We start from the raw sequence: 24,951 nt of genomic DNA, 5'->3' as shown, positions 1-24,951 counted from the left end.
CGCTTTCATTTCAGAGCCTGGCTTCTGGTCTCTTGTCAGAAAGAGAGATGACACCTGACTGCTGGCTTAGACACCAGTGCCCAGCCCTGGATAAACAGGCAAGATAAACAGCTCTGTCCACAGTCAAGAGTTACCCCTTTTAAAAGGCTAGCACATGTGGGAAATGGCAGGGTTGGGATCTGCAGGGCCTCCGCCTCTTTAAAATCTCATGAGCTTGCTCCCTGTAAACCAGGGGCAGGTTATGGCTCCCAGTACCCAGACGGAGAGCCTTCTTCCCATGAAGGTAGTTTGTCATCCTGCTGTTACTACAATTAAAGCAGCCTGCCTCCCTTGAAATGCTATGTTACCCCAGGGAAAGTTAAAACCAATGAAATGTTCATAGTTTGTCGACCTGGAAGGAATTGCGGGGTGGAGTGTTTGTCAACACGAAGTCAAAGAACCACCTCCACGGGGACTGTCTGGACCGTGTGCTGGAATTGCAGTCCTGAGCCTCATCACTCCTACTTTATCAGAATCTTTGGACTCTGGGCCCAGGGATCTCAATTTTTAATAAGTTCCCTCCGGTTATTCTAATTTCCAGTGATGCTTGAGAGACAAGGATATGGAGAAACAGACTCGGTCATCTGAATTACAGATCGACACACTGAGAAATTGAAATTTGTCTCTGGGGAGACAGAAAGGCAATATTCTGGTTTTCTGACTCTTACACAAACATTTTTGACTTTGATTTTGTTTGTTTTGTTTTATGACACCACCTTCTTTTTAACTTTATGGAAACTGAAAAATACCCTTCATAAACTTTACACGGGGGCCTGCTTATCCAAGGTCAAGGCTTAACTGAGACAGGGGGCCAGCAGCTTTGGCCAATCCAAGCTTTATTATTGTTCAAACCAGGAGAAATACATTTGGGAGAAAAGAACTAATTAAAATGTAATGGTAAAGTCAAGGAAGAAGAGGCAGTAAAAAAGAGTAAGGATATATGTTGTTTCTGACTTGATTAAGAACATTTCCTTACTGCACACAGAGTTATCTCTTTAAGGCAATTTTACACTGACATGATTGTCTCTACTTTGCAAAAATGTCTTACACCTGTCACATATTTCAAAATGATTTCCTGTCTATGACTCTGTTTGATATCCATACCGCTCTAATAAGAGAAGCATTAGCATATTCATTTAATGGATGAGACTCAGAAGCAAAGAAACTTCCCTAAGTCTAATTAGCAACTGACTCAAGCATACCAGATATGGAAGGGATATTACTATGAATTTTTTTTTCAGAATTTACTATGTGCCAGGCAGCTCTCTGAGCATCTGACATGAATTTTCTCATATACTCCTCATCACTCCTTTATGTACGTGTCTAATTTAAACCTCCTTCCAGCTCTACAGGATAATAGTAAGGTATAAGGATAGAAATCACCTTTCAGTCATTCATCTACTCATTCAACAAATATATGTTGAGCTTTTCAGTCCTGGACATTTATTTAAGCTCCACTGATAGAGAGGTAAGTGAGACTGCTGTCACAGAGATTACACTTGACTGCGGGCAGAGAAGCATTAAACAAGTCAATATATAAATACAAAAACTGCGCTGAGATGAGCCAGGAAAAGGCAGGCCTCAGGGAGTGTGTGGACCCAGGAAGTGCTCTGTTTTGGAGATTGTAGTCAGATGCTTGACTAGAGCTGACACTTACAGGAAGTGTGGAAGGAGCATGCCGCTGGCTGGGGAAGAAGAAGTGCAAAGGCCCAAATGTGATGGGCGTGTGTCCCCTGGTTCAGTGAAGAGGCTGGAGCAGAGTGATCCGGGGACAGCAGTGGTGGGAGATGAGTCAGATGATGGACAGCTGGAGGGGGGAGGTCCTGACGTGGTGGGGGAAGTCCTGTGACTGAGAGAGGTGGGCAGCCTTGCAGGGTTCTGAGCAGTGGAGTGACAGGATGGACATGCTTTACAAAGATATCTCTAAATGCCTCAGGGGGAATGACTACAGAAGGCAAGGGTGGGGCCCATCAAGGTCACAGGCTTATTCATTTGTCCAGAGGTGGTGGGGTGGTGGGGGAGTATGCTCTCAATTTTTACATCTGGCTTTCTGGGCAGGCAGAGCTCATAAGCAGGGTTTTCTCATTTTGTGTGTATCCTGTGCTCAAATCCCTTCTGCCACACACAGGGAATCTCCCCAAGCGCAGGGGTTGTTGCCCCCTCTGGCAACCAGCAGACAAGAGCCCACTGAGGCAGGGCGGCAGGCAGGCCTCAGGAAGCCCCACTCACCTTGGACTTCTCCTGATGCAGCTCTATCTGGATGTCTGTGAGCTTGGTCCTGAGGTCTTCGTTGGCAGCTTGAAGGGCGACAATGAGCGCCTCGGGCTTCTCGCCCTTATTTCGCCCTTTCTTGGACATTATTCCTTTCTGAATGGAGTCTGTTGGTGTTGAATTCCTCTCAAGCAGGGGCTGCCATGTTCCTGCGGCTTCTCCTGGGTGCGATGGCTCAGCAGCTACTGCGTGTTGCCCCTCGGGAAGGTCTCCTCAGCCACTGCCCTGGAAGCCCTGGGGGAGGCAGAGACAGCAGTTACTGCCACGACCGAGACCTGGGCCGCGTACCCGTCAGGCACTCAGTCTGAACTGCCTGCGAGAGCCCCTTCCTAAGGGCTCCCAACCACTTGGCACATGAATTTAGGGCTGTCTTCCCAATGGGCTAGTCTGGTCATGTCAGCGCCCTGCTTAAAATCCTTCAAAGACCTATGAGTCCATATACGAGTGTACCTTTCACATTGCAGAGTGCTCTTTACACCCAAACCTGCCCATTCTCCTAGCCTTACTTCCTCCACATCACTCACATATCCTGGGCATAGACAGCGTCTTTTAATTTTCTGATTCTTTCTCTCTTCCCATAAGGACTTTTCATTTCCCCCCATCTCTGCCCTGCCTCCTCACACGGTCCTCAGCCTCACATGCTGCCACACAGTTTAGTCTGACCAACCCTCATGACTCCATCAGGTCTTAGCTGGCAAGTCAGTTCCTCCTGGAAGCCCCCACCCCAACCCACCCCACTCCAGGTAAATACAGGTCCCTGTTTTTTAAGTGTGGTCACCTCCATGAGTCTGTAAGCTTTGTGAGGGCAGGAATGTGTTGTTCATATTTACAACTTGCTTCTCAGAATGCATCTCAGGGACTGGACATATCAGCTATTTAATTCAGTTTTGTGAAAGGAAGTCACCTATGTGATGATCTGGGATGCCATCCTTAGAATTTTGGAATTTTTTTCCCCCAGTAGGTAACAAGGAAGCTAGCTATTGAAGCTCTTGGCAGGTAGGTGCCCAAACAGAGCAGTGCTTTGGTGTGGTTGTTCTGGTGGCATAGTGGGGAGAGAATGAGGAAGGGAGGCCACTAAACTTCCAAGGTGAAGGATGATGTAGACCCAATCAGAACAGCAGTGAGAAGACAAAAAAAAAAAAAAAAAAAAAAATGATGTCTCTTGATTTACAAATCTTTAAATGTGTCATAGGAACAAGGAGGTAAGAAAGATATAAATCCTAAACTGTTAAAGTCAGTGCAAAAAGCATGACTAGATAAAGAAGATAATAGAGAGTTTCCCATGCAACCTTTCAGAAAATTGAGAGTTTTATATCTCCAGAACTAAGGGGAATTCCTACTGATGATCCATATGTTCCAGTAGCTGCTGCTCTGTTGAGACCCCTGCTATTCAGCCTTGAGGACCGTGCTGGGATCCTGGGCTTTCTGCCATCCACCCATGACCACTGGGGCCATGTCTTTTAGAGACTGTCTCTAGGGAGAGGGGATAGGGAAAGGTTAGAAAGTTAGATCAGTCTGTTGCCAGCAGTCATGGAACTGTCCACCATATTGTACTCTAGGCTAGATGTTGGAGTGCTCCTTCATGCTTATTTTGCAAATGTTGCAAAATCATTAAAGTTTATGGCTGAGAGACTTCTAAGTGGTTACAATTCTTTGTTTCTAGAATTGAAATGAATTCAACAAGCATTTATTGAAAATTTGTATGACAAACACCACTAGGCACAAAGATAAGTAAGATAGTACTTAACTCCAAGCAGGTTTTGGGTGAGAAAACTCCCATATATACAGTTAACAGGTATCTCCTCTAGTTTGTTCTCTAGGTGTTGCTGGTCCCCCAGGCTTTGTCCAGGTTATCTCTACTGGTCCCACCTATAGGTTTTATGACCCCCTGTGTTATATTCATAGCCCTGACCATTCCCCAAACCCCAGACTTATATATTCAACTCCTTCTACCAAATCCACCTGGATATCCTATTGGTGTCTCAAACCTAATACAGATGTCTTTTTTTAACTAGTCCCTCAAAAACCTTATCTTCCCCAAGTTTTCCCGTATCAATAAATGGCACAATCACATGCCCAGTTGTTCCAGATCTTAGCTTAGAAGTCATCCTTTCTTTTTTTATCCTCTATATACCCTATCCAGTCCACTAGGAAGTCTGGTTTGTTTTACCTATAAAATATGACTCACTTTAGAGTCAACTTCTATCAGACCTTTATAGTGCTGTCACAACACAGGGAAAAGCCATTTGGGAAAAGCTTCCTAGCCATATTGTTGTCTTGAATGAAGAATAGGCTTTTCATTTTCTCTTTTTTCCCCAATGCAAACAAACCTTTATTAGCATCTACAATTTACCTGCTACAGTAAACAGTGCTGAGGGCTCAGAGATATATCATATAGCCCTGGAGGAGCTCACAGTTGATTGGCTCCATCAGTTAGAGTTGCAGCAGAAAAAGACAGTCCTGTTCAATGGAGAATTTAATAATGGGACTATCTACCAAAGGGTGAGCAAAGCTAAGGAAGCCTATAAGGGCTGTGGAGGTATATATCAACTTTAAAAGGAATGAGCCATCTCAAAATGGCTCTATGTAGGTTAAAAGGGTAAGTGAAATACAGGTATGTCCCACAAACACATCTTGTCTTGAAGCTTAAAGTGATTGAGATTTATCGGTTAGTTTGTTTACCGTCATCAGTTGGAGGGGGTCTCTCCCTTGTGCCTGAATGAAACCATACTCTGTTAACCTTTTCAACATAACCTCAAGAATTCTGACCTCAACGATCCTTAATTTCCTCTCACTATTGTGCTACCTGCAGACATCACTGAGATGGGTCTTCCAATACTTTCCACCGTGGTCGACTCCATGGTATGTGTTGGAGTGCATGTATATTGCATGGGCTTGGGACTCTTCTCTTTAAAGCTAGCCCTCTTCAACTATGCCTTAGCCTAGTAGATGTCCCAACTTTTGGAAGCCAGATGATCACCACTCCAGATTCCCTGAGCAAAGAATGGGCTTTTCCAATTGGAGATACTCAAATGGGGGCTACCCAGGTGGCTCACTTGTAAAGAATCCACCTGACAACGCAGGAGCCTCAGGAGATGTGGGTTCAATTCCTGGGTCAGGAAGATCTCCTGGAGGGGGAAATCACAACTCACTCCAGTATTTTTGCCTGGAAAACTCCATGGATAGAGGAGCCTGGCAGGCTACAGCCCACGGGGTCACAAAGAGTTGGACATGACTAAGTGACTAAAAAAACAATAACAACATAGTCAAATGACAGAGGCAGAAGCTTGAGAGAAACTCTGGAGTCACACAATTGATGTATGTAGAGAAGGTTATAAAACTAAGAGGAAAAACTCCAGGATTAGATTGCACAGGCTCTTGCACAATCAATGATTAAATTTAATTTAAAATGATTTCATTATGCAGAAACAGAGAAACATGGCAGTATGTGAATGTAAGTGTAATAATAATAATAAGTTACACTGACCAATTGCTATAAGCCCATCATTGAATTCAGCACTTAAAATACTGCTCAAATCTAATGTGCACTAAAGATGCAGTGGGGAATAAAACTATTCACAGAAAGATTAAGTAACTTGCCTAGGATGACTGAGTGGATAGCCGGTGGGGCTGAGATTCAAATCCAGGCAGTTTGAAACTGAGACTCAAGGTGTCTACCCTGGGCTACTCTGCCTCATGTTTGCATTTTAGAAAGGTAACTCTGGCAGTGTGATGGAGGATGAGTCACTAAGGAGGGAGAGACTGGAAGCAGGAAATCAGTGAGTCTGCTTCAGTGGTCCAGGCGACCGATAATGCAGTTCTAAATGGGGCCAGCCATGGGGATGAAAAAGGAAGCGGCAACTCTGATGCTGGAGATGTTGATGGAATCACATCCTACCTTTAAACATTACATTCTTCTCTCCTGTTGTAAATAACGAGGACCAGCTCTCTGTCACTGCTTGCAGCAAAAATGTGAGAAGCAACAGCCATATTTTACATTTTAATTTACAATCCTTTCCCCAAAATATAAAATATGTGCCTGACTTAACACATTTTTAGTCTGGAAATTATTGTGAACTTAGGTCCCATAACAGCCAGATAAAAGAATAGGATTAAAAAATTAGACATGTTCAGGATAGAAAAAAATATCATAGGAAGTTGAGGATGGGATCAACTTATAGACACCTACCTTAATGTAAACAGCTGTTCATATAAGTATGGCCCTATATAACCCTCTGAAGTGAAGTGAAGTTGCTCAGTCGTGTTCGACTCTTTGCAACCCCATGGACTGTAGCCCACCAGGCTCCTCGGTCCATAGGCTTTTCCAGGCATGAATACTGGAGTGGGTTGCCATTTCCTTCTCCAGGGGATCTTCCTGACCCAGGGATTGAACCCAGGTCTCCTGCATTGTAGGTAGATGCTTTACCGTTTGAGCTACCAGGGAAGCCCATATAACCCTCTGCTGCTGCTGCTGCTGCTAAGTCGCGTTAGTCGTGTCCGACTCTGGGCGACCCCATAGACGGCAGCCCAACAGACTCCTCTACTGAAGGGCAATTTTCCAAAGTCTTTTCCAGTTGTGATGGGTGCCTAGAAATCTTGTGATTCTCATATGTAATTTCACTAAAATGTTTCTGTTGCTTTGTGCTCCCCCTTACCCCTTTTGGACAGTTTTATTGAGATATGATTCACATATCATAAAATTCATCTGTTTTTTAGCATATTCACAAGGCTGCACAACCAATACTACAACTGATTTTAGAACTTTTCATCATACCAAAGAGAAAGCCCATACTTATTAGCAGTCATTTCCCATTCCCACCAAACTCTCTCAGCCCAGGCAATCATTAACCTACTTTTTGTCTCTATAGATTTGTCTATTCTGGATATTTGTGTAAGCAGAATCATAAAATATGTGGATTTATTTTTAGTAACTGGCTTCTTCTACTTTAAAAGAGTCATCCATAATAGAGCCTGTATCAATATTTTATTTCTTCTTATTGCTGACTAATATTCCATTGCATAACTAAAACTAGATTTTATTTATTCCTCTGTCAGTTGATGGGCACTTGTGCTGCCATTGCTTAAGCAGTTTGAGGTCAACCTTCCGGAGAGGATGCCACATGCAGAGAGACACGGCCCCTCAAAGGAGTGTGCTCCAGAGCATAAGGGAGAGCTTTAAGACATCACTGCAGATGCATGGAATGTTTCTGGACCACCCTCAGAGCCTCTGTCATTGATAACACCTGATGCAACAGAAGATCTGGAGGAGGGACAGAAGTATCTTTCAACGATGGGCCAATCTATCAGGAAGGAGGGCGCGATGGCTTCTTCACTTCAAACCACGTGAAGGCATTTTAAATGAGCCCTAGGTTTCCAGCTTTCAGCTGCTGATGGTAGTGCTGGCCCCAGGAATCATTGTGAGGTATGAACAAGGTGAGAACTTTAGCTTATCCTCGGGTCCTACCCTGTCATTAATCAGGTACCTCCCACAGCCACCAAGGCTGAGTTTCCCTGCAACCAAGTTTCAGATAAAGATATCAGAAAATTTAGAGATAGGCTCTTATGAGCAGTTGCATTTTAAAATATGGATCACTGCTTGAGAGCAAATCTTAAGAAAGGAATATATTATCAATGGAAGAGTTTTGGCTATCATTCTTTCATTCACTCCATAGACATTTATTGAGGAGGAAATACAGTGTAGTGTTTGAAAGTAAAGCTTCCCAAATTTTTGGTCTGGTTTTATTAAAATCTGTAAGAGAGCTTTAGTGATTGGAGCTCCACTCTGGAAATTCTGATAGAGTAGTTGCTGGGGGATTCTGATGCACAAGCATCTTTGAGAACTCCTGGGTAAGAGTATGGACTATGGAGTCAGACTTAATTTTAAATTTCACCTGTGTGTTTAGTAGATGTGGATCTTGGATAAATCACTAGTTCTCGGGTTCTCAATACCCCTTATCTCCAAAATGGGGGCGAAAGGTGCAGGAATATGCAGAACTATGGCATTGCATTGTTTGACAATTACATGAAATAATGTAAAAGATGCTCTCACACAGCTCATGATGCAGGAGAGGTAACATTTATTGAGTGTTTTCAATTTCAACTATTGGCTAAGGTGGTGGAAACAAAATAGCCAATAGGTGCTTTTCTCAAGATGCTTAATTTGAATTAAAATGACAGGGGATATTACAAATAATGATAATTCAAGTGCCACACTTATGGAAGGCCTCAAATATTAAAAAGCCATTCTTATTCTTGATCCTCTACAGACTTATTTAGGCATTGGTACAAAACCCCTGAGACAGAAACCACAGAGAGGGGGAGAGTGACATTAACATGAGTAGATGACACTTTTTCTTCCCTCACCATGGCTTTTCCTCAGGTACCACTTCTGGAGAGTAAAAGTGGGATGCTGCATTTGAAATAATCTTGGGATCATCTGCTCCCAGCTTTAGCCTTTTTATGTCTTTTAGAGTTTCAGTTCAGTTCAGTTCAGTTCAGTCGCTCAGTCTTTTCCCACTCTTTGCGACCCCATGAATCGCAGCACACCAGGCCTCCCTGTCCATCACCAACTCCCAGAGTTCACTCAGACTCACGTTCATCGAGTGGGTGATGCCATTCAGCCATCTCATCCTCTGTCGTCCCCTTCTCCTCTAACCCCCAATCCCTCCCAGCATCAGAGTCTTTTCCAATGAGTCAACTCTTTGCATGAGGTGGCCCAAGTACTGGAATTTCAGCTTTAGCATCATTCCTTCCAAAGAAATCCCAGGGCTGATCTCCTTCAGAATGGACTGGTTGGATCTCCTTGCAGTCCAAGGGACTCTCAAGAGTCTTCTCCAACACCACAGTTCAAAAGCATCAATTCTTTGGTGCTCAGCCTTCTTCACAGTCCAACTCTCACATCTATACATGACCACAGGAAAAACCATAGCCTTGACTAGACAGACCTTTGTTGGCAAAGTAATGTCTCTGCTTTTGATTATGCTATCTAGGTTGGTCATAACTTTCCTTCCAAGGAGGAAGCGACTTTTAATTTCATGGCTGCAGTCACCATCTGCAGTGATTTTGGAGCCTAAAAAAATAAAGTCTGACACTGTTTCCACTGTTTCCCCATCTATTTCCCATGAAGTGGTGGGACCGGATGCCATGATCTTTGTTTTCTGAATGTTGAGCTTTAAGCCAACTTTTTCACTCTCCACTGCTGCTGCTGCTGCTAAGTCGCTTCAGTCGTGTCCGACTCTGTGCAACCCCAAAGACGGCAGCCCACCAGGCTCCCCCGTCCGTGGGATTCTCCAGGCAAGAACACTGGAGTGGGTTGCCATTTCCTTCTCCAGTGCATGAAAGTGAAAAGTGGAAGTCATTCAGTCGAGTCTGACTCTTCATGACCCCATGGACTGCACTCTCCACTAGGGAACCTCAATATCTATTTTTTATAACAAGATGTCCAGATTTAAAAATGTCCATTCAACTGAATAGGGAAGATGTAGTACATATAAACAATGGAATACTACTCAGCCATAAAAAGAATGAAATAATGCCATTACAGCAACATGGATGGACCTAGAGATTATCACAAGTAAAGTAAGTCAGAAAGAGAAAGGCAAATACCATTATGATATCACTTGTATATCAGATCTAAAATATGACAAAAACAGACTCACAGACATAGAGAACAGATTTGTAATTGCCAAGGGGAGGGGTAGGGAGAGATGGATTGAGAGTTTTGAATTAGCATATGCAAGCTATTATATATAAAATGGATGGAGGAGGAAATGGCAACCCACTCCAGTATTCTGGCCTGGAAAATTCCATGGACAGAGGAGCCTGGTGGGCTACAGTCCATGGGGTCTCAAAGAGTCGGACATGACTGAGCAACTGAGCATGTATATAAAATGCATAAATGACAAGGTCCCACTTTATAGCACAGAGAAATATATTCAATATCCTGTGATAAACCATAATGGAAAATAATAATGTATAACTGAATCCCTCTGCTGTACAACAGAAATTAACACAACATTGTAAATCAACTATATTTCAATAAAAATGGATTTTTAAAAATTTCTATTTGGAGCATCATTGACTTTAAAAACACACATTACAAGATTAAAATCAAGAAATTGGAAACATTTCTTGATATTAAATCAGTTCATCGATATTTAAATATGTTGAATCTGTGCTACTGCTCTTTGGTTATAATTCTGGTTACACAGTCTGTCCAGGAAAGTAAAAATATCCTAGAAATCCCAATATGATGTCCAACTACATTTTCTATTTTCTCTCACATCCTAAAATACCACATAATTCTTTATCAGAAATGTGGTCAAGAAAGCATGGCCACTATTTATGGAGCACTGTTCTTGGTTTTTCATAGATGCAAACAATTGCAAGCATCATTCATTCCCACCTGCCAGTGGCTTCTGGATGGTAAGGGGAGGCAAACATCTGTCGAGAGGAAACAAATTCTAGAAAGCAGTGAATGATACAGTTGGCAAATGCTATGGGAGCAGCTTAGAGCAGACTGCAAAAGCATGAAGACAACAGAAGAGGTGAGCGGAGCCTGAATGATGCTGATGCTGAATGTGCTACCTAATTTCCTGAGTTCTGCCTCTGGGCCAGGCGCTGGGCTAAGGTACACTCATCTTAGGTACAGGAATTTATCCCAGTCAACCCCTTCAGATATTTATTCTTATTACGTTTTTTAGGTAAGAAAACTGAGGCTCAGAGAAGTTAATTAACTTGAGAAAAATTAACACACCTAATGAAATGGCAAAGCTGCAAGTCAAACACACATCTGTCAGTCTCCAAAGCCTCTTAGCTATTATAATACATACTTGAAGAAAGGGCTGGATTCTTCCACTCTGGTCGTGAGTAGGCTCAAGAGATGGCAAAGGCATGAACATATCAGTGGGCACTTACAAAATAGAATTGTGGGATGTAGTGGTTAGGAGCTTGGGATCTGAAATCACACAAACTGGTTTTGAGTCACACTTCCTGGATGTCTATTCTTGAGAAATTAAACTCTCTAAACTTCTGTTACTGTAAAATGAGGAAACAAATATATCTACCTCACTGAGCTCTTGCAAGGATAAATGAACTAAAGTGTGTAAAATGATTAGAAATTATTATCATTGTTACCATTTTTTCCAGGACTGAACTATCTAAGAAAAGCCAGCTTAGATTTCAAGGGAAGAAGAAACAATTTATCATTCCTTTGTGCTAAAAGAGACAGACCAGGAAAGGCACAGAGATCCCTGTAAAGACTAAAGCAATTCTTGCTTATGCTTTTGGCAAAATAAGATCTGCAATGGCAAGGTCAGTATTCCCAGGAGTCTCGGCTTTGCAGATGGTTCTGCCCTAAGCTATAAACTGAATAAGGTTGTTATTAATCTTAAGAGTTTCCAATAACGCTGTTGCCTCTGAGTTATGATTTGAAAAGCAACTGCAGTATAAAATTAACTAGAGCTCATGTGTATGCAACACTTCTCCATAATTAACACTTTGATACATCCACTGCACCAAAGCCTTGCTGGTTTGGCTAAGCCCTTCCCCCACTTCTTTTCCAAAGATGATGTTTTAGAATTAGATGTTATTAGTGTTTAAAACGGATGAATTAAACTTACATATTCTATTCCCAGTGACCTGCAGAGACATGTTGCTGCTGCTGCTGCTGTTAAGTCGCTTCAGTTGTGTCCGACTCTGTGCGACCCCAGAGACTGCAGCCCACCAGGCTCCCCCGTCCTTGGGATTCTCCAGGCAGGAACACTGGAGTGGGTTGCCATTTCCTTCTCCAATGCATGAAAGTGAAAAGTGAAAGTGAAGTCACTCAGTCGTGTCCAACTCTTAGCGACCCCATGGACTGCAGCCTACCAGGTTCCTCCATCCATGGGATTTTCCAGGCAAGAGTACTGGAGTGGGGTGCCACTGCCTTCTCCAAGCCCTTCTTTATGTAGGAAAATACATTTGTGAACTGTGCACTCATGAACCTAACACAGAAATTTAATATAAAGGAGGGGAACTGCTATAGTTAAAATGGGTAATCAACAAGGACCGACTGTACCGCACAGGTAACTCTGCTCAATGTTGTTATGTGGCAGCCTGGATGGGAGGAGGTATATGAATGGCTGAGTCCCTTTGCTCTCCACCTGAAAACTATCACAACATTGTTTATTGGCTATGTCCAATATAAAATAAACAGTTTTTTTAAAAGAAGGGGGACTGCTATTTAAGTTAGTCCAAACCTGGAGTTCTAGTTTCCTATATAAAGGGAATGTGGTGGTGTGGCTATTGGGTCAAAAGATTTTAACCCTTTATACATCTGTTAGAAGAAAATGAATCTAAAATGCTAACATTCAACATAGTATCAGTTAAGCATCTTTAGGACTGCAAGGTGTCAGGCTTGTATGGTTCTTTGTGTTATTTTTTCTCTCTCCTGTTCTTCCACCAATTACCCTCTTTATCACATATAATAATAGCAATTATTTTATTACTACAAATTATTTAGTTAACACATACATTTTTCATATGAAAGAATGTAATACAACCAATACTTTGGCCACCTGATGCAAAGAGCTGACTCATTTGAAAAGACCCTGATGCTGGGAAAGATTGAGGGCAGGAGGAGAAGGGGACAACAGAGGATGAGATGGTTGGATGGCATCACCGACTCAATGGACATGTTTTGGGTGGACTCCGGCAGCTGGTGATGGACAGGGAGGCCTGCAGTGCTGCAGTTCATGGGGCAGCAAAGAGTCGGACACAACTAAGTGACTGGACGGAACTGAATACAACCAAAAACCCATTGTTCCTGATGCATTTGTTTTTTATATCTCAGGTTTAAATCTTCATATTAGAAATATACCCCCTGAAACGCAGTAAAATCATTCTCAGCACACATACAATAGATGCCTAACCTCTTTCAGAGGGGTTGTCAGGAAGGCTTGGTAGAAGTGACGCCTAAAATTAAGGCAAAGCAGGTAGGAGGATCCTTCCAGAACTAAACTACTCTGCAAACTCCGCTAATACAGTTCCTTGTTTGGCTTCCTTTCTCCTCCTCAACTCTCTGGTGAATTCCATCCTACCCATCTTTTAGGGGTCAGATCCAGGATCATCACATATCACTTTCCCTCACACCTCTGCACCATTCCCTGGGTGGAATAAATTACTCCCTCTCTTGGGTTTCTATTTGCACTTTAAAGACACTTCTTATAGCATTCATCACTCTTCCCTTAATTTAATGATTCATCAATTCACAAGTATTTATGAAACATCTGGAGGGAGGATGCAGAGACAGGGTCCCTGTTCTTCCCAGAGGAGGAATCAGCAATTTCATGCAGTCTGATAACTGCACACATAATAAGAGATGGGAATCAAGAAAGACTTAGGAAAAGTGATCTGTAACAAAGATCTGTAAGATGTGAAAGAATCAGCTAGCTAAGAGAGTACAAAAAAAAACCATGTTCTAGGTAGAGGGAGTACTGAATAGGAAGGTCCAGGGGTAAAAAAGAATATAAATGATGCTCTGGAGAAAAACATAGACAAGATCTTGGTGAAAAATACGGGAAAACTTCAAAGATGAACTTAGAGAGATAGACAGGGAACAGTTGGTAGAAAACAGTATAGATTATGTTAAAGGGTTTGGACTTCATCCCCACAGTAATGTGTAGTCACCAGAGTTTCATACAAGGGAATGACTTATCACATTTTGGTTTTAGCGACAGAGGATGAGATGGTTGGATGGCATCATCAACTCAGTGGACATGAGTTTGAGAAAACTCTGAGAGACAGTGAAGGACACGGAAGTCTGGCCTGCTTGCAGTCCAGGGGGTTGCGAAGAGTCAGATACGACTGAACGATTGAGCAACAAACAGTCCTTTGGCAATTGAGAATGAAACGGACTACAGGGGTAAACACAGACAGTGCAAGAACATTCAGCAGGCGATGGCCATGATTCATTTATAGCATAGTTATTCTTCAGGTGACTGAGCCCACGTGAGGGTAAAACTGTCTCATTCATCTTTGCACTTGCAGTACCTGTCACAAGGGCCACCACGAAGTTCAGTTTCATTAACACTGGCCCAGATCCAAGGAAAACCTGAGAATGAGGAACATATTTCACAATTTCAACAAAGATGATTTATAGTAAGAGTTCTTATGGAAAATTTCTTTTGCTTTGTGAAAGCACCTGAATGACTGTTTTGATTTCAGGCAAAAGTAAAAGTTTGGTGTAACAGTTAAGTAAACAATAAAGTTAAGTAAGTTTTCATTTAAGCCGTGTTCTGAGATTTCATGATCCTTGCTGCTATTCATCATATTCAAATAAAATCGAGTTTAATTTCATTCAGCACTGAGTAAGTTATCTTGCATTGTACTACTATGACTGGATTTAGAGGACTTTGAAGGATGAGTTCAGCAAAGTAAGTTACTCAGTGCTATACAGTCTTAAATGCAGTGTTCTTTCTTTCTGGATTGAAAGTATTTTACAGCTACTGTAGAATGAGGAGTACCAATGTCATTGGACATGGGGGAGAAATATCAAACCAGCAGGAAATCACTGAGTTTTCAAGGTCAGACAGAGAAACCTCTGCCTAAAGTAGGCACTTGCTTCATCTGTACAGTATTAAAAAAAAAAACAAAAAACTGGTATGTAAAATTAAAGAAAAATACCCAGATCACTAGAGGGAGTAAGCTTCAGAGAAAGTGTATTTATAACTGAGAGCAAGCCTTTCTATTTTAGGCATATGTGAAACACATATACCTTATGCTATTGTTTCCTTGGTGACTGCTCTCAAAGGCCACGAATTTTTAAAAAACTATCATAAAAGCACCTGTGCAAAGTGTCAAACATGAGCAGAAATTTCTGTATATAGGATAAGAAATGAATAACCTGCTATTTAAAAAGAGGACAATTTCTGTATAAGATTTATACAGACTAATATTACTTGAGTAAAAGCATGTAAAGTTTGAATATAATAAATATTGGATATACTGCTGCTGCTGCTAAGTCACTTCAGTCGTATCCGACTCTGTGTGACCCCATAGACAGCAGCCCACCAGGCTCCCCCGTCCCTGGGATTCTCCAGGCAAGAACACTGGAGTGGGTTGCCATTTCCTTCTCCAATGCATGAAAATGAAAAGTGAAAGTGAAGTCGCTCAGTCGTGTCCGACCCTCAGCGACCCCATGGACTGCAGCCTTCCAGGCTCCTCGGTCCATGGGATTTTCCAGGCAAGAGTACTGGAGTGGGATGCCATTGCCTTCTCCGATTCGTTATACAGTACAGTTCTATTACAATATCTTCTCTATGTTATAATATGGTATCATGTATCAATCATATAATAAATTACAGAATATAGAAATTATTATTATTTTTTAATCATTTAGATTCCTATTTTAAGTTCTGTTCCTGAGGTCAATATTTAACTATATTTTTAAAATTGATAAGATCTTGGAAGCAAGACAGTGAGGCTGGCTAATGGAAATTAGTCAATCTAGCCCCAATGTGTGCTGCTGCTGCTGCTAAGTCACTTCAGTCGTGTCCAACTCTGTGCAACCCCATAAACGGCAGCCCACCAGGCTCCCCTGTCCCTGGGATTCTCCAGGCAAGAACACTGGAGTGGGTTGCCATTTCCTTCTCCAATGCATGAAAGTGAAAAGTGAAAGTGAAGTCGCTCAGTCGTGTCCGACTCTTCGAGACCCCATGGACTGCAGCCCAACAGGCTCCTCTGTCCATGGGGTTTTCCAGGCAAGAGTACTGGAGTGGGGTGCCATCGCCTTCTCCGAGCCCCAATGTGTAGCCATATGCTATAGGTAAATCACTGTTAAACACAGATCAGCAACTACTTCTTGAACCATAATCATGTGCAAGCTATTGTGTTAACATTGAAGGGATTTCCCTGGTGGTCCAGTGGTTAAGACTGCACTTCCAATACAGGGGGTGGCGTGAGTTCAAACCCTGGCCAAGGGACTAAGATCCCACATGCTCTGTGGTGCAGGAAAAAAAAAAAAATTTTTTTTTTTTTGTGTTAACATTGAAGATAGTACAACATGTATCTGTCAAACAAGGCTGCATATGCCATGTGCCAAAGGAGGAAACACACACACACACGCGCAGGAGAATCAAAGAGACGGTAGCACGAGGGCAAGGACTATGTCTGTCTGGCTCCTTGTTGAATCTCAGTGCCTAGTACAGTGGGGCCAGGCACAAAATAGACTCTGAATAAATATTTCTAATTAAATAAATGACTTCACCAGAAGAAAAGGCTTTATGATAAGGCTGGAACATGAAGGATGACTAGGAGGGATTAAGAAAAGGCAGAAAGGTAGGACAAGCGAAGGAATAAATTGCTGACTACAATATCTGGTGAGGAAGGTTTATCCTGGGGAATAAAGGAATGCAAAGGGATGGTAAATTATGATGTCTTGACTGCCTAGATACTGATTTTACATTTTGTTAAAAACTCACTGAGAATCTGAGAAATATTTTTAAGAGAAGAGGCATGATGCAATTTTTTTTAAAAAAAGATTAATCTTGTCATTATATGTAAGGCAGAATGAAGTAAAGAAACTAGAGGTTAGAGGTCCAGATATGGATCCATTATCAATGTTCAGATACAAAGAGAAGAAGTTTGGATTAGGATGGAAGAATAGAAGTGCCTTTTTCTCTCCTAGTCAAAGAAAGGAAAAATGGGAAAAATTCTTTCCCATCATCATTTTCATCATCATCATCACCCAAGTTCAATCCCTGGGTCAGGTAGATCCCCTGGAGAAGAGAACAGCAACCCACTCCAATATTCTTGCCTGGAGAATCCCATGGACAGAGGAGCCTGGAGGGCTACAGTCCATAGGGTCGCAAAGAGTTGGACACAACTGAGTGACTAACACTTTCACTTTTTAAAGTGGTTTACAATGCAGCGTTTTACATGCATCCTTCCATTTCAGACTTAAAACAAGACTATGAGATATACGTGTTTATTATTCCTTATTTATAGATGAGAGAATTGAGGTGATAGGAGGTCAAGCTTCTCACTCAAAGTCACAGAGCTAGGTAGGTGACATGGTCAAGATGTATTTGAGACTGAAGTTTCTTATGGACTGAAACCACTACACTTCTCTCCAGCTGATCTGTGATGTTTGAAGAGTCCCCACAAGTGCTGATTGTTGAGAAGCAGTGAGAGAGAGAAGGGAAGGCTGAAGATGACACCCAGTCCTTGTGCATGATGGGATGTTGGAAGAATGTCAATATCAACAAACTCATTGGAATGAAAGGAATCGTATGTGCACCCAGACACACGGGTGTGCTGTGCTATGTCGTGGCAGTTGTGTCCAACTCTTCGCAGTTCCATGGACAGTAGCCCGCCAATCTCCTCTGTCCATGGGATCCTCCAGGCAAGAATACTGGAATGGATTGCCATGCCCTCTTCCAGGGGATCTTCCTGACTCAAGGATTGAACCCGCATCTCTAAAGCTTCCTGCACTGACAGGTGGGCTCTTTACCACTAGTGCCACCTGGGAAGCCCTGTGCTTAAATGTAACAAGAGCTAATATTTTCAGGTCCTTGGTGTAACCCAGGCATTATGCTTAATGATACTCATTTTCTTGTTTAATCCACAACATTATAAATATTACAGAAAAGGAAAAAGAGTCTCAGACAAGAACTATGAATTGTATAATATTATATAGGTGGTAAAAAAGCAAGTTAGGACATAACACAGACAGTCATATCCCAGAGTCTATAAATCCAGTAATGATTCTGCAGCAGAAACACTCCAGTTTGTTTTTAGAGAAATCACACTTGAGGAACAGCAGTACCGTCTTTTCATTACTGATTGGTTTATCTATCTTTAAAATTTACTACACAACTTCATTGAAAACAATTTCTAAGCACTTTATAGAAATAATAGACTTCAACAAAATAAGATTTAAGGCATTTAAAATTAAGTGAATAGTACTTGTGTGAAAGTGTTAGTCACTTAGTGGTATCAGACTTCTTGCGATCCCATGGACTGTAGCCTGCCAGGCTCCTCTGTCCATGGGATTCTCTAGGCAAGAAGACTGGAGTGGGTGGCCATTCCCTTCTCCAAGGGATCTTCCTGACCCAGAGATTGAACAGGGTCTCCTGCATTGCAGGCGGATTCTTTACTATCTGAGCCACTTGCATAGGCATACATAAAGCTAGGTGCTCTAAAGGCAATAGTTTAAGTAAATAGTAATGATGTACACATACATAGAGACTGATGTTCAAATAGCAATAGTTTTCTTTGTGTGGTACATGGTAAGAGGTCTTAATTTAAACTTAAGTATGGCTTTTCTTCTTATTATTATTAATTGCTTTAATATACAATCAGTTGTATGTTAAATTACACAATATAATATTGCATACTTAATATAATCCAAATGAAATAATATTCCTGAGGAAAAAAAATAAGAATTCAGTGAGGAAAGTGGAGCAAAGAGAAATCAAGGGTAAATAACCAGCTGAAGCTGGGGGTGAAGCTGGAATACATTGTCATGCTTTCAACACACTTCACGAAAAGCTGGAATTAATTCAAGCATAGAGATCTCATTTCTAAATCTGAAATGCTTCAGACTCAAACGCCTCTCCTCTCCACTGAAGAGAGAACCAGCCATTGGGCACTGAGAGTCACAGCACAATTTTCCACTCCGCAAATCCTGACAATGGTAATCAAATAGAAGGGGAACAAACTGTATGTAGGGCCCCTTCTTGTGAAGAACTCTTTAAACTCACAAAGTCTTAATGTTATTCTTCCAAAATATGAACTACTATAGGGAGGAAGTGTAATTTATCATTGACTTAATAACAATGTTATTTTTACCCCATATTAAACTCTGCAACATATTAACAGTATCTAAGTACTTAGAAATTTAAGCAAGATAATTTCACGTGTAAGCAATTTGCTTCTGAGAAACACACTCTTTCCCAGTATTTTCTTTGGCTTACTACCTACCCCATGGCACAGAAAGGAGCTACAATTTCTCACTTAACATTTCAAAGTATTTCAATATACAACTTTGTTAGGAAAAGCAAACTCAAATGTGCAAATTGTTTTTCTGCACACAGACCCACAAGGAAGGTTCTGAGATACAGTATTCCTCTCTGTATGGTAAGCAATCTGTGGTATTTTAAATCCTTAGAGTGCTGGCCTATAATATTCTAGGTCATCATAGATTTTGTACAGATAATTATTATAGTTCATCCACCTACTCACCTCATACTGTGACAGATGAGTACTACTAAGACTACTAACCATCTTTCTCCTCATTATTGCTGACCGTTTAACTAGGCTGGCCACTGTGCTAGGCTATTTACATGCATTTTATTTTTAATGCTCTGAGGTGGGTGTACAAGTCATCTAGCCCAGCCTCAAATCTGTGACTTATGAATCCTCTTTACAACTCTCCCCACTGGGAGAAACTGCCATGTGGATAATGAACTGCAGGCTTGAAAATGTAATGAGTGCTGTAGGAAGAAAGCAAGCCACGCACAACCAGAGCACAGAGAAGGAGATCTAATTCCCTGAGGAGGCCCAGCACTGCTAACAGAAGGGATGGCTGAGCAGAGTCTGGAAAGATGACAGAGGATTTGTCATGTGGTTGAAGAAATGAGGAAGAGCTGAATAAATGTCATATGAGAAGATTTAGTAAGAATTACAGATATGCCAAGAATATTGCTTAACTGGAGTTAGGGGGAGGATGGAGGAGAAAGAGAGAATTTTGAAAGGGCTCATTTTTGTATCTTTACTGAGCTTGTTTCTATTCTTACACCTCATTAAAACACTAAATTTTGGGGAGAAGGGTTCCACATGCTAAGCTATAGACTGAAAACCTGTTTAACAATAATTCTATTGACATTTTTCTACGGGTCAAGCACAGTATGAACCACTGCACATATAGTCTTTCTCTAAAACACACTCATGATGTTGATATAATTTTCCCATTGCACAAGAGAAGAAATTAAAAACTGAAAATTTGTGCAACTGTACAAAGTTTGTATGTCTATGCCATTCATTGACTCAGTTGTTTCTCTAGAACCTATAATGTGTCTGACAGAATTTAAAATCAGGTCAGCCTGATTCAGCAACATTCATTTTAACTAATACACAGCACTTGTCTTTCCTTTAGAATCAGAAAGGGAATATCTTTTTTTTTTTCCTGTTCTATAACTATTATTAGCTTTAAAATTCTCAGATGAATCAAAAACAAGTCCTGCTCTATAGAAATCAAAGCATAAGGTTGCAAACACATTTCTTATCCAGAGCATTTAAAAGATTTAACACAAGGTTGTGTATCATTATTGTAGCAATGCACTGAGCCCTGACTGAAGTAGTCACTTAGGGCATTTCACAGATAAATCCCATTTTTCAGGGTGCTTATAACCTAGCAGTTAACGTTCTTCCTGTGTGAAATAGGGTAAGACAAGGGAGTGCTTTACTCCTGCAAAACAGTGCACACAAAATAGCTATTAAGTCTTAAATGATCACATGAGATAGATAATTAAATAAGATGGTATTGGAAGCCTGAATCTGGGGCTGTGGTTGAAAAACTTCTTATAATGTTGATCTGATTGCTTCAGACAGTCTGACAAAATACAACCAATGGTAAGTAATCAGTAATATTTCCCTTGTATTCATTCAGATGGACTATCAGTGACTTAGTGAAGATGAATGACTGACCTTCATTCGGCTCTGAGCTGGCAAGTACTGACGGGGGAAGATTTATTCCAAGATGTTTGACTGTAGAGCCCATGTCTTCATTCTGTCATTCAGGCCTTCCTTGGAGGGTGGTAGTGAAAATTCCACAGAATAATGCAGGTGAAGTGTTTAGCAATGTATGCATCAAGTAAGAGCTTTTTTTAAACGTTGGTTTATTCAGCAAATGTCTATTGAACACGTAATAGCTGCTGAACACTGGTCTTGGCACTGAGTAAATAAATGAAAACAGACATATGTCTCCAGCTCATGGAGATAATGTATTAGTTAGGAGAGGCACACAATAAGCATAATAAGTAAGTACTCTGCTAGATTATGACAAAGTTTTATGGGAAACAATAAAAGCACGGAAGGTGATGGGAAGTGTTCAGGTGGGTTCAGATTTTAGATAACAGAAAGCCTAGACAAGCATGTGCTATCTGGCTGAAGACTGGATGGGGTGAGCCACTCAGACGCCTGGGCAGAAGTGTTCCAGGAGTGCAGGGCAAGTACAGGAGCTCTGCAGTGGGTACAGACATCCAAGTTCCAGGAACTGCAGGAGGCCAGCCAGGCAGGAGGGAATAAGCAAATTAGGACAGCAGCCAAGCTGAGGGCAGGCATTAATGGGAGGGCAGTGTGTGCAAACCACACTGTACTTTTTAGGCCGTTTTACATCGACTTGGGCTTTTACTCAGAGTGAGGTCCCACTGTAGGATTTGACAGGAGAGGTGCCCTCATCTGGCTTCAGTTTTAGCATCTCACTGACTCCAGTGGTTAGAGTAGAAGAATTTGCATAAGAGTGGATAGTAAGGAGACTGCCTCGGAAGCCTCTGCAAAAATCCAGCTTAAAGATGGTGGTGATTTAGGTCAGGGTGGGAGCTGTAGAGTTAGTAAGAGGGACCAGATATAAACTGCTGTTAATCCTTTCTAAATTGGTGTTTGGTCAAAATTATAAGCAATCAGTTGCTAAGCTGAGACGCAAAGTCACACAGGGTTGACTCATGTATAAAAGAGTGCACTATACTATTTGTCTGTGAAATTTATTAAGCTCCCACTGGACTGGGAAGCTCTCCTGGAGAAGGAAATGGTAACTCACTCCAGTATTCTTGCCTGGAAAATGCCATGGACAGAGGAGCCTGGTGAGCTATAGTCCATGGGGTTGCAAGGAATCTGAAGTGACTGAGTAAACATCCTAAGAAAGGCACTGTGTTATGCACCGCAGCTATCCCCACCACTTGGAAAGCTTAAATCTAAGAGGACAGTACACCACAGCTATAAAGTGGAAGCAGGGACAGATTTTATTTTCTTGAGCTCCAAAATCACTGTGGACAGTGACTGCAGCCATGAAATTAAAAGATGCTTGCTCTTTGGAAAGGAAGTTATGACAAACCTAGATAGCATAATAAAAAGCAGAGATATCACCTGGCTGACAAAGGTCCATATAGTCAAAGCTATGGTTCTTCCAGTAGTCAGGTACAGATGTAAGGATTGGATCATAAAGAAGGCTGAGTGCCGAAGAATTAATGCTTTCAAATTGTGGTGCTGGAAAAGACTCTTGAGAGTCCTTGGACTGCAAGTAGATCAAACCAGTCAATCCTAAAGAAAATCAACCCTGAATGTTCACTGGAAGGACTGATGCTTAAATTGAAGCTCCAATACTTTGGCCACCTGATGGGAAGAGCTGACTTATTGGAAAAGACCCTGATGCTGGGAAAGATTGCAGGCAAAAGGAGAGGAAGGCAGCAGAGTATGAGACGGTTAGACAGCATCACCAACTCAATGGATATGAATTTGAGCAAATTCTGGGAGATAGTGAAGGACAGAGGAGACTGGCATGCTGCAGTCTATGAGGTCACAAGAGATAGACATGACTCAGTGACTAAACATCAACAACGTATCCAGTCTATAAGCTCGTATGCAATAGTTATAACACACATACCTAGATACAATGACCAATTAGACTAGCTGCACTTCAAGATGTATCATTGAATCAAAAAAGCAAGATGAATGAAACACAAAGTGTAATTTTTAATAAACACACACATATACTTTATGTGGACATGTATGTATATGAAATCACAATACATTTTGGAAAGATATGGGTGAAGGGTTCCACCTTGTTCAGGAATCAAAAGGGCTTCCTACGGAATTCCTTGGCAATCCAATGTTTAGGACTGTGTGCTCTCACTGCTGAGAGCCTGGGCTTAATCCCTGGTTGGGGAACTAAAATCCCACAAGCCACATGGTCTGGCCAACCCCCACAAAAACAACAAACAAAAACAAAAAGGTATCCTACATGCTTCCTATCATTTACTCCAAACCCTCTGGGGAAGATCACTCAACCCCTCCCTTCTCAAATGTGGGTTAGCCTGCAGGCCATTCTCCAGAGCTGTGTGGCAGCCTGGCCACTGCAAGAAACACTGTGTCATCCTCTGTGTGATAAGCCCCACCCTGACGACAGCTCCAACAGTGACATGCTTTAATCTGTCTCTGGGAAAGCTGAGACCCGCAGAGTGGACAGGTCAATCCTGGGTGAAAAAAAAATCTCTTCTGCTTCTTTCCTGTCTCCTAGGATTTTCCTTGGGGGCTGAGGGTGACTGACGCCTCCTTCTGGCCTCTTTTCTCACACTCCTTTGTCACCATCTTCTGGCCCAGTGCTTCACTCCACTCAGCCTTCCAAAGAAGCGTAAACATGATAAACCACTCCTGCCAACATGCTAGCAGATAGTTTGTGTTTTCAGATGCTCCCATGCCCCTGATACATGAGTTTTATTTTGAAAGGGGAACTTGGTGGCTCCCTCAGGAAGCCTTTTAAAGAGTGTAAACAATAATCCCCAGAATAAGTAAGGGATGTTTCTGGGCAGACAGATGTCCATGCAGATTATTTCTTATGATCTGTGGACCCTACTTTGAACTCTTCATTCACCTCTCTTTGCACACTTTTAAGAATGTGATGCTCTGCTATATTTAAAATGGATAACCAACAAGGTCCTACTATACAGCATAGGGAACTCTGCTCAATGTTATGTGGCAACCTGGATGGGAGGGAAGTTTGGGGGAGAATGGATACATGTATATGTATGGCTGAGTCCTTCTGCTGAACACCTGAGCTTATCACAGGATTGTTAATAGACTATACTCCAATATGAAATAAAAAGTTAAAAAAAAATGAAAAGGGGTTTAGGAGATGTAAGCATTGAGGGAGATTTTACAGGAAAAAACTAGTGTTACCCATAAACCACTGTACATAAACTCAGTTATCAAAATGATTAATATTAACTCTTGTTTATTCTTTTGTTTGCTTTTCCTACTGTTCTTTTCCCCTTGCAGTTAATCTTTAATGTATATGTCTTTATCTATCTTTATTTAACTTTGCATATCTATTCTTTCTTTCCTTTCCCCTTAACATATTTGTTAGTTTTATTTTCATTGCTTTATTCCCCAATTGGCACCTTGCTTTAGTTTTGTTTTCCAGTTTGTGCTTTAGTTAGTTTTGTTCTGATAGATATAATTTTTGGTTTCCTTTGTTCACCAGGTCAATCTACTGTACTTTATTTTTGTTGGACTGTTCTGATTTTGCTTATGGGTGTATATGTATATGTGTACATTCTATTATTTTTATTATTATTTGCCTGATGTAACTGCCATTTGTTTGGCGTTCATCTTTGGTTTCTCATTTTTGGATATTTTTTTAAATCTCACTTAACGCCATAACAAACTACTTGTTGAATCTTTATTCCTGACTAGAGATCAAGCCTTGAACCTTTGGAGTGGGAGCACTGACTCCAAGACCCTAGACTACCAGAGAACTAACCCTAGGGAGTATCAAATAGTGAGAACTCACACAAAGGAAACCACTTCAATAGAAGACCCCATATCACCCAACCACCAGTAGCACCCTGTGCAGGATGCCTCATATAAATAACAAACTAAACAAAA

General features: G+C 41.5%; 1 protein-coding gene across 5 annotated transcripts in view; it reads right to left on the bottom strand.

Annotated features, from left to right (window-relative positions):
* Positions 1-24,951, bottom strand: part of JAKMIP2 (janus kinase and microtubule interacting protein 2) — a 192,773-nt gene that overhangs the window by 66,277 nt on the left and 101,545 nt on the right. For 4 of the 5 annotated variants that reach the window (XM_006069403.4, XM_006069400.4, XM_044947511.2 and 1 more), the window contains exon 2: positions 2,269-2,544. In XM_006069403.4, the coding sequence (XP_006069465.1) occupies positions 2,269-2,397 (129 nt within the window). In that variant the 5' untranslated portion in view covers positions 2,398-2,544. Of the gene's footprint in view, positions 1-2,268; positions 2,545-20,997; positions 21,818-24,951 lie in introns of those variants that run through there. The other variant, XM_044947510.2, reaches the window with a different exon arrangement.

Source organism: Bubalus bubalis, chromosome 9, assembly GCF_019923935.1.
Source record: "Bubalus bubalis isolate 160015118507 breed Murrah chromosome 9, NDDB_SH_1, whole genome shotgun sequence".
NCBI lineage: Eukaryota > Metazoa > Chordata > Mammalia > Artiodactyla > Bovidae > Bubalus > Bubalus bubalis.
This window is presented reverse-complemented; position numbering and strand designations above follow the sequence as displayed.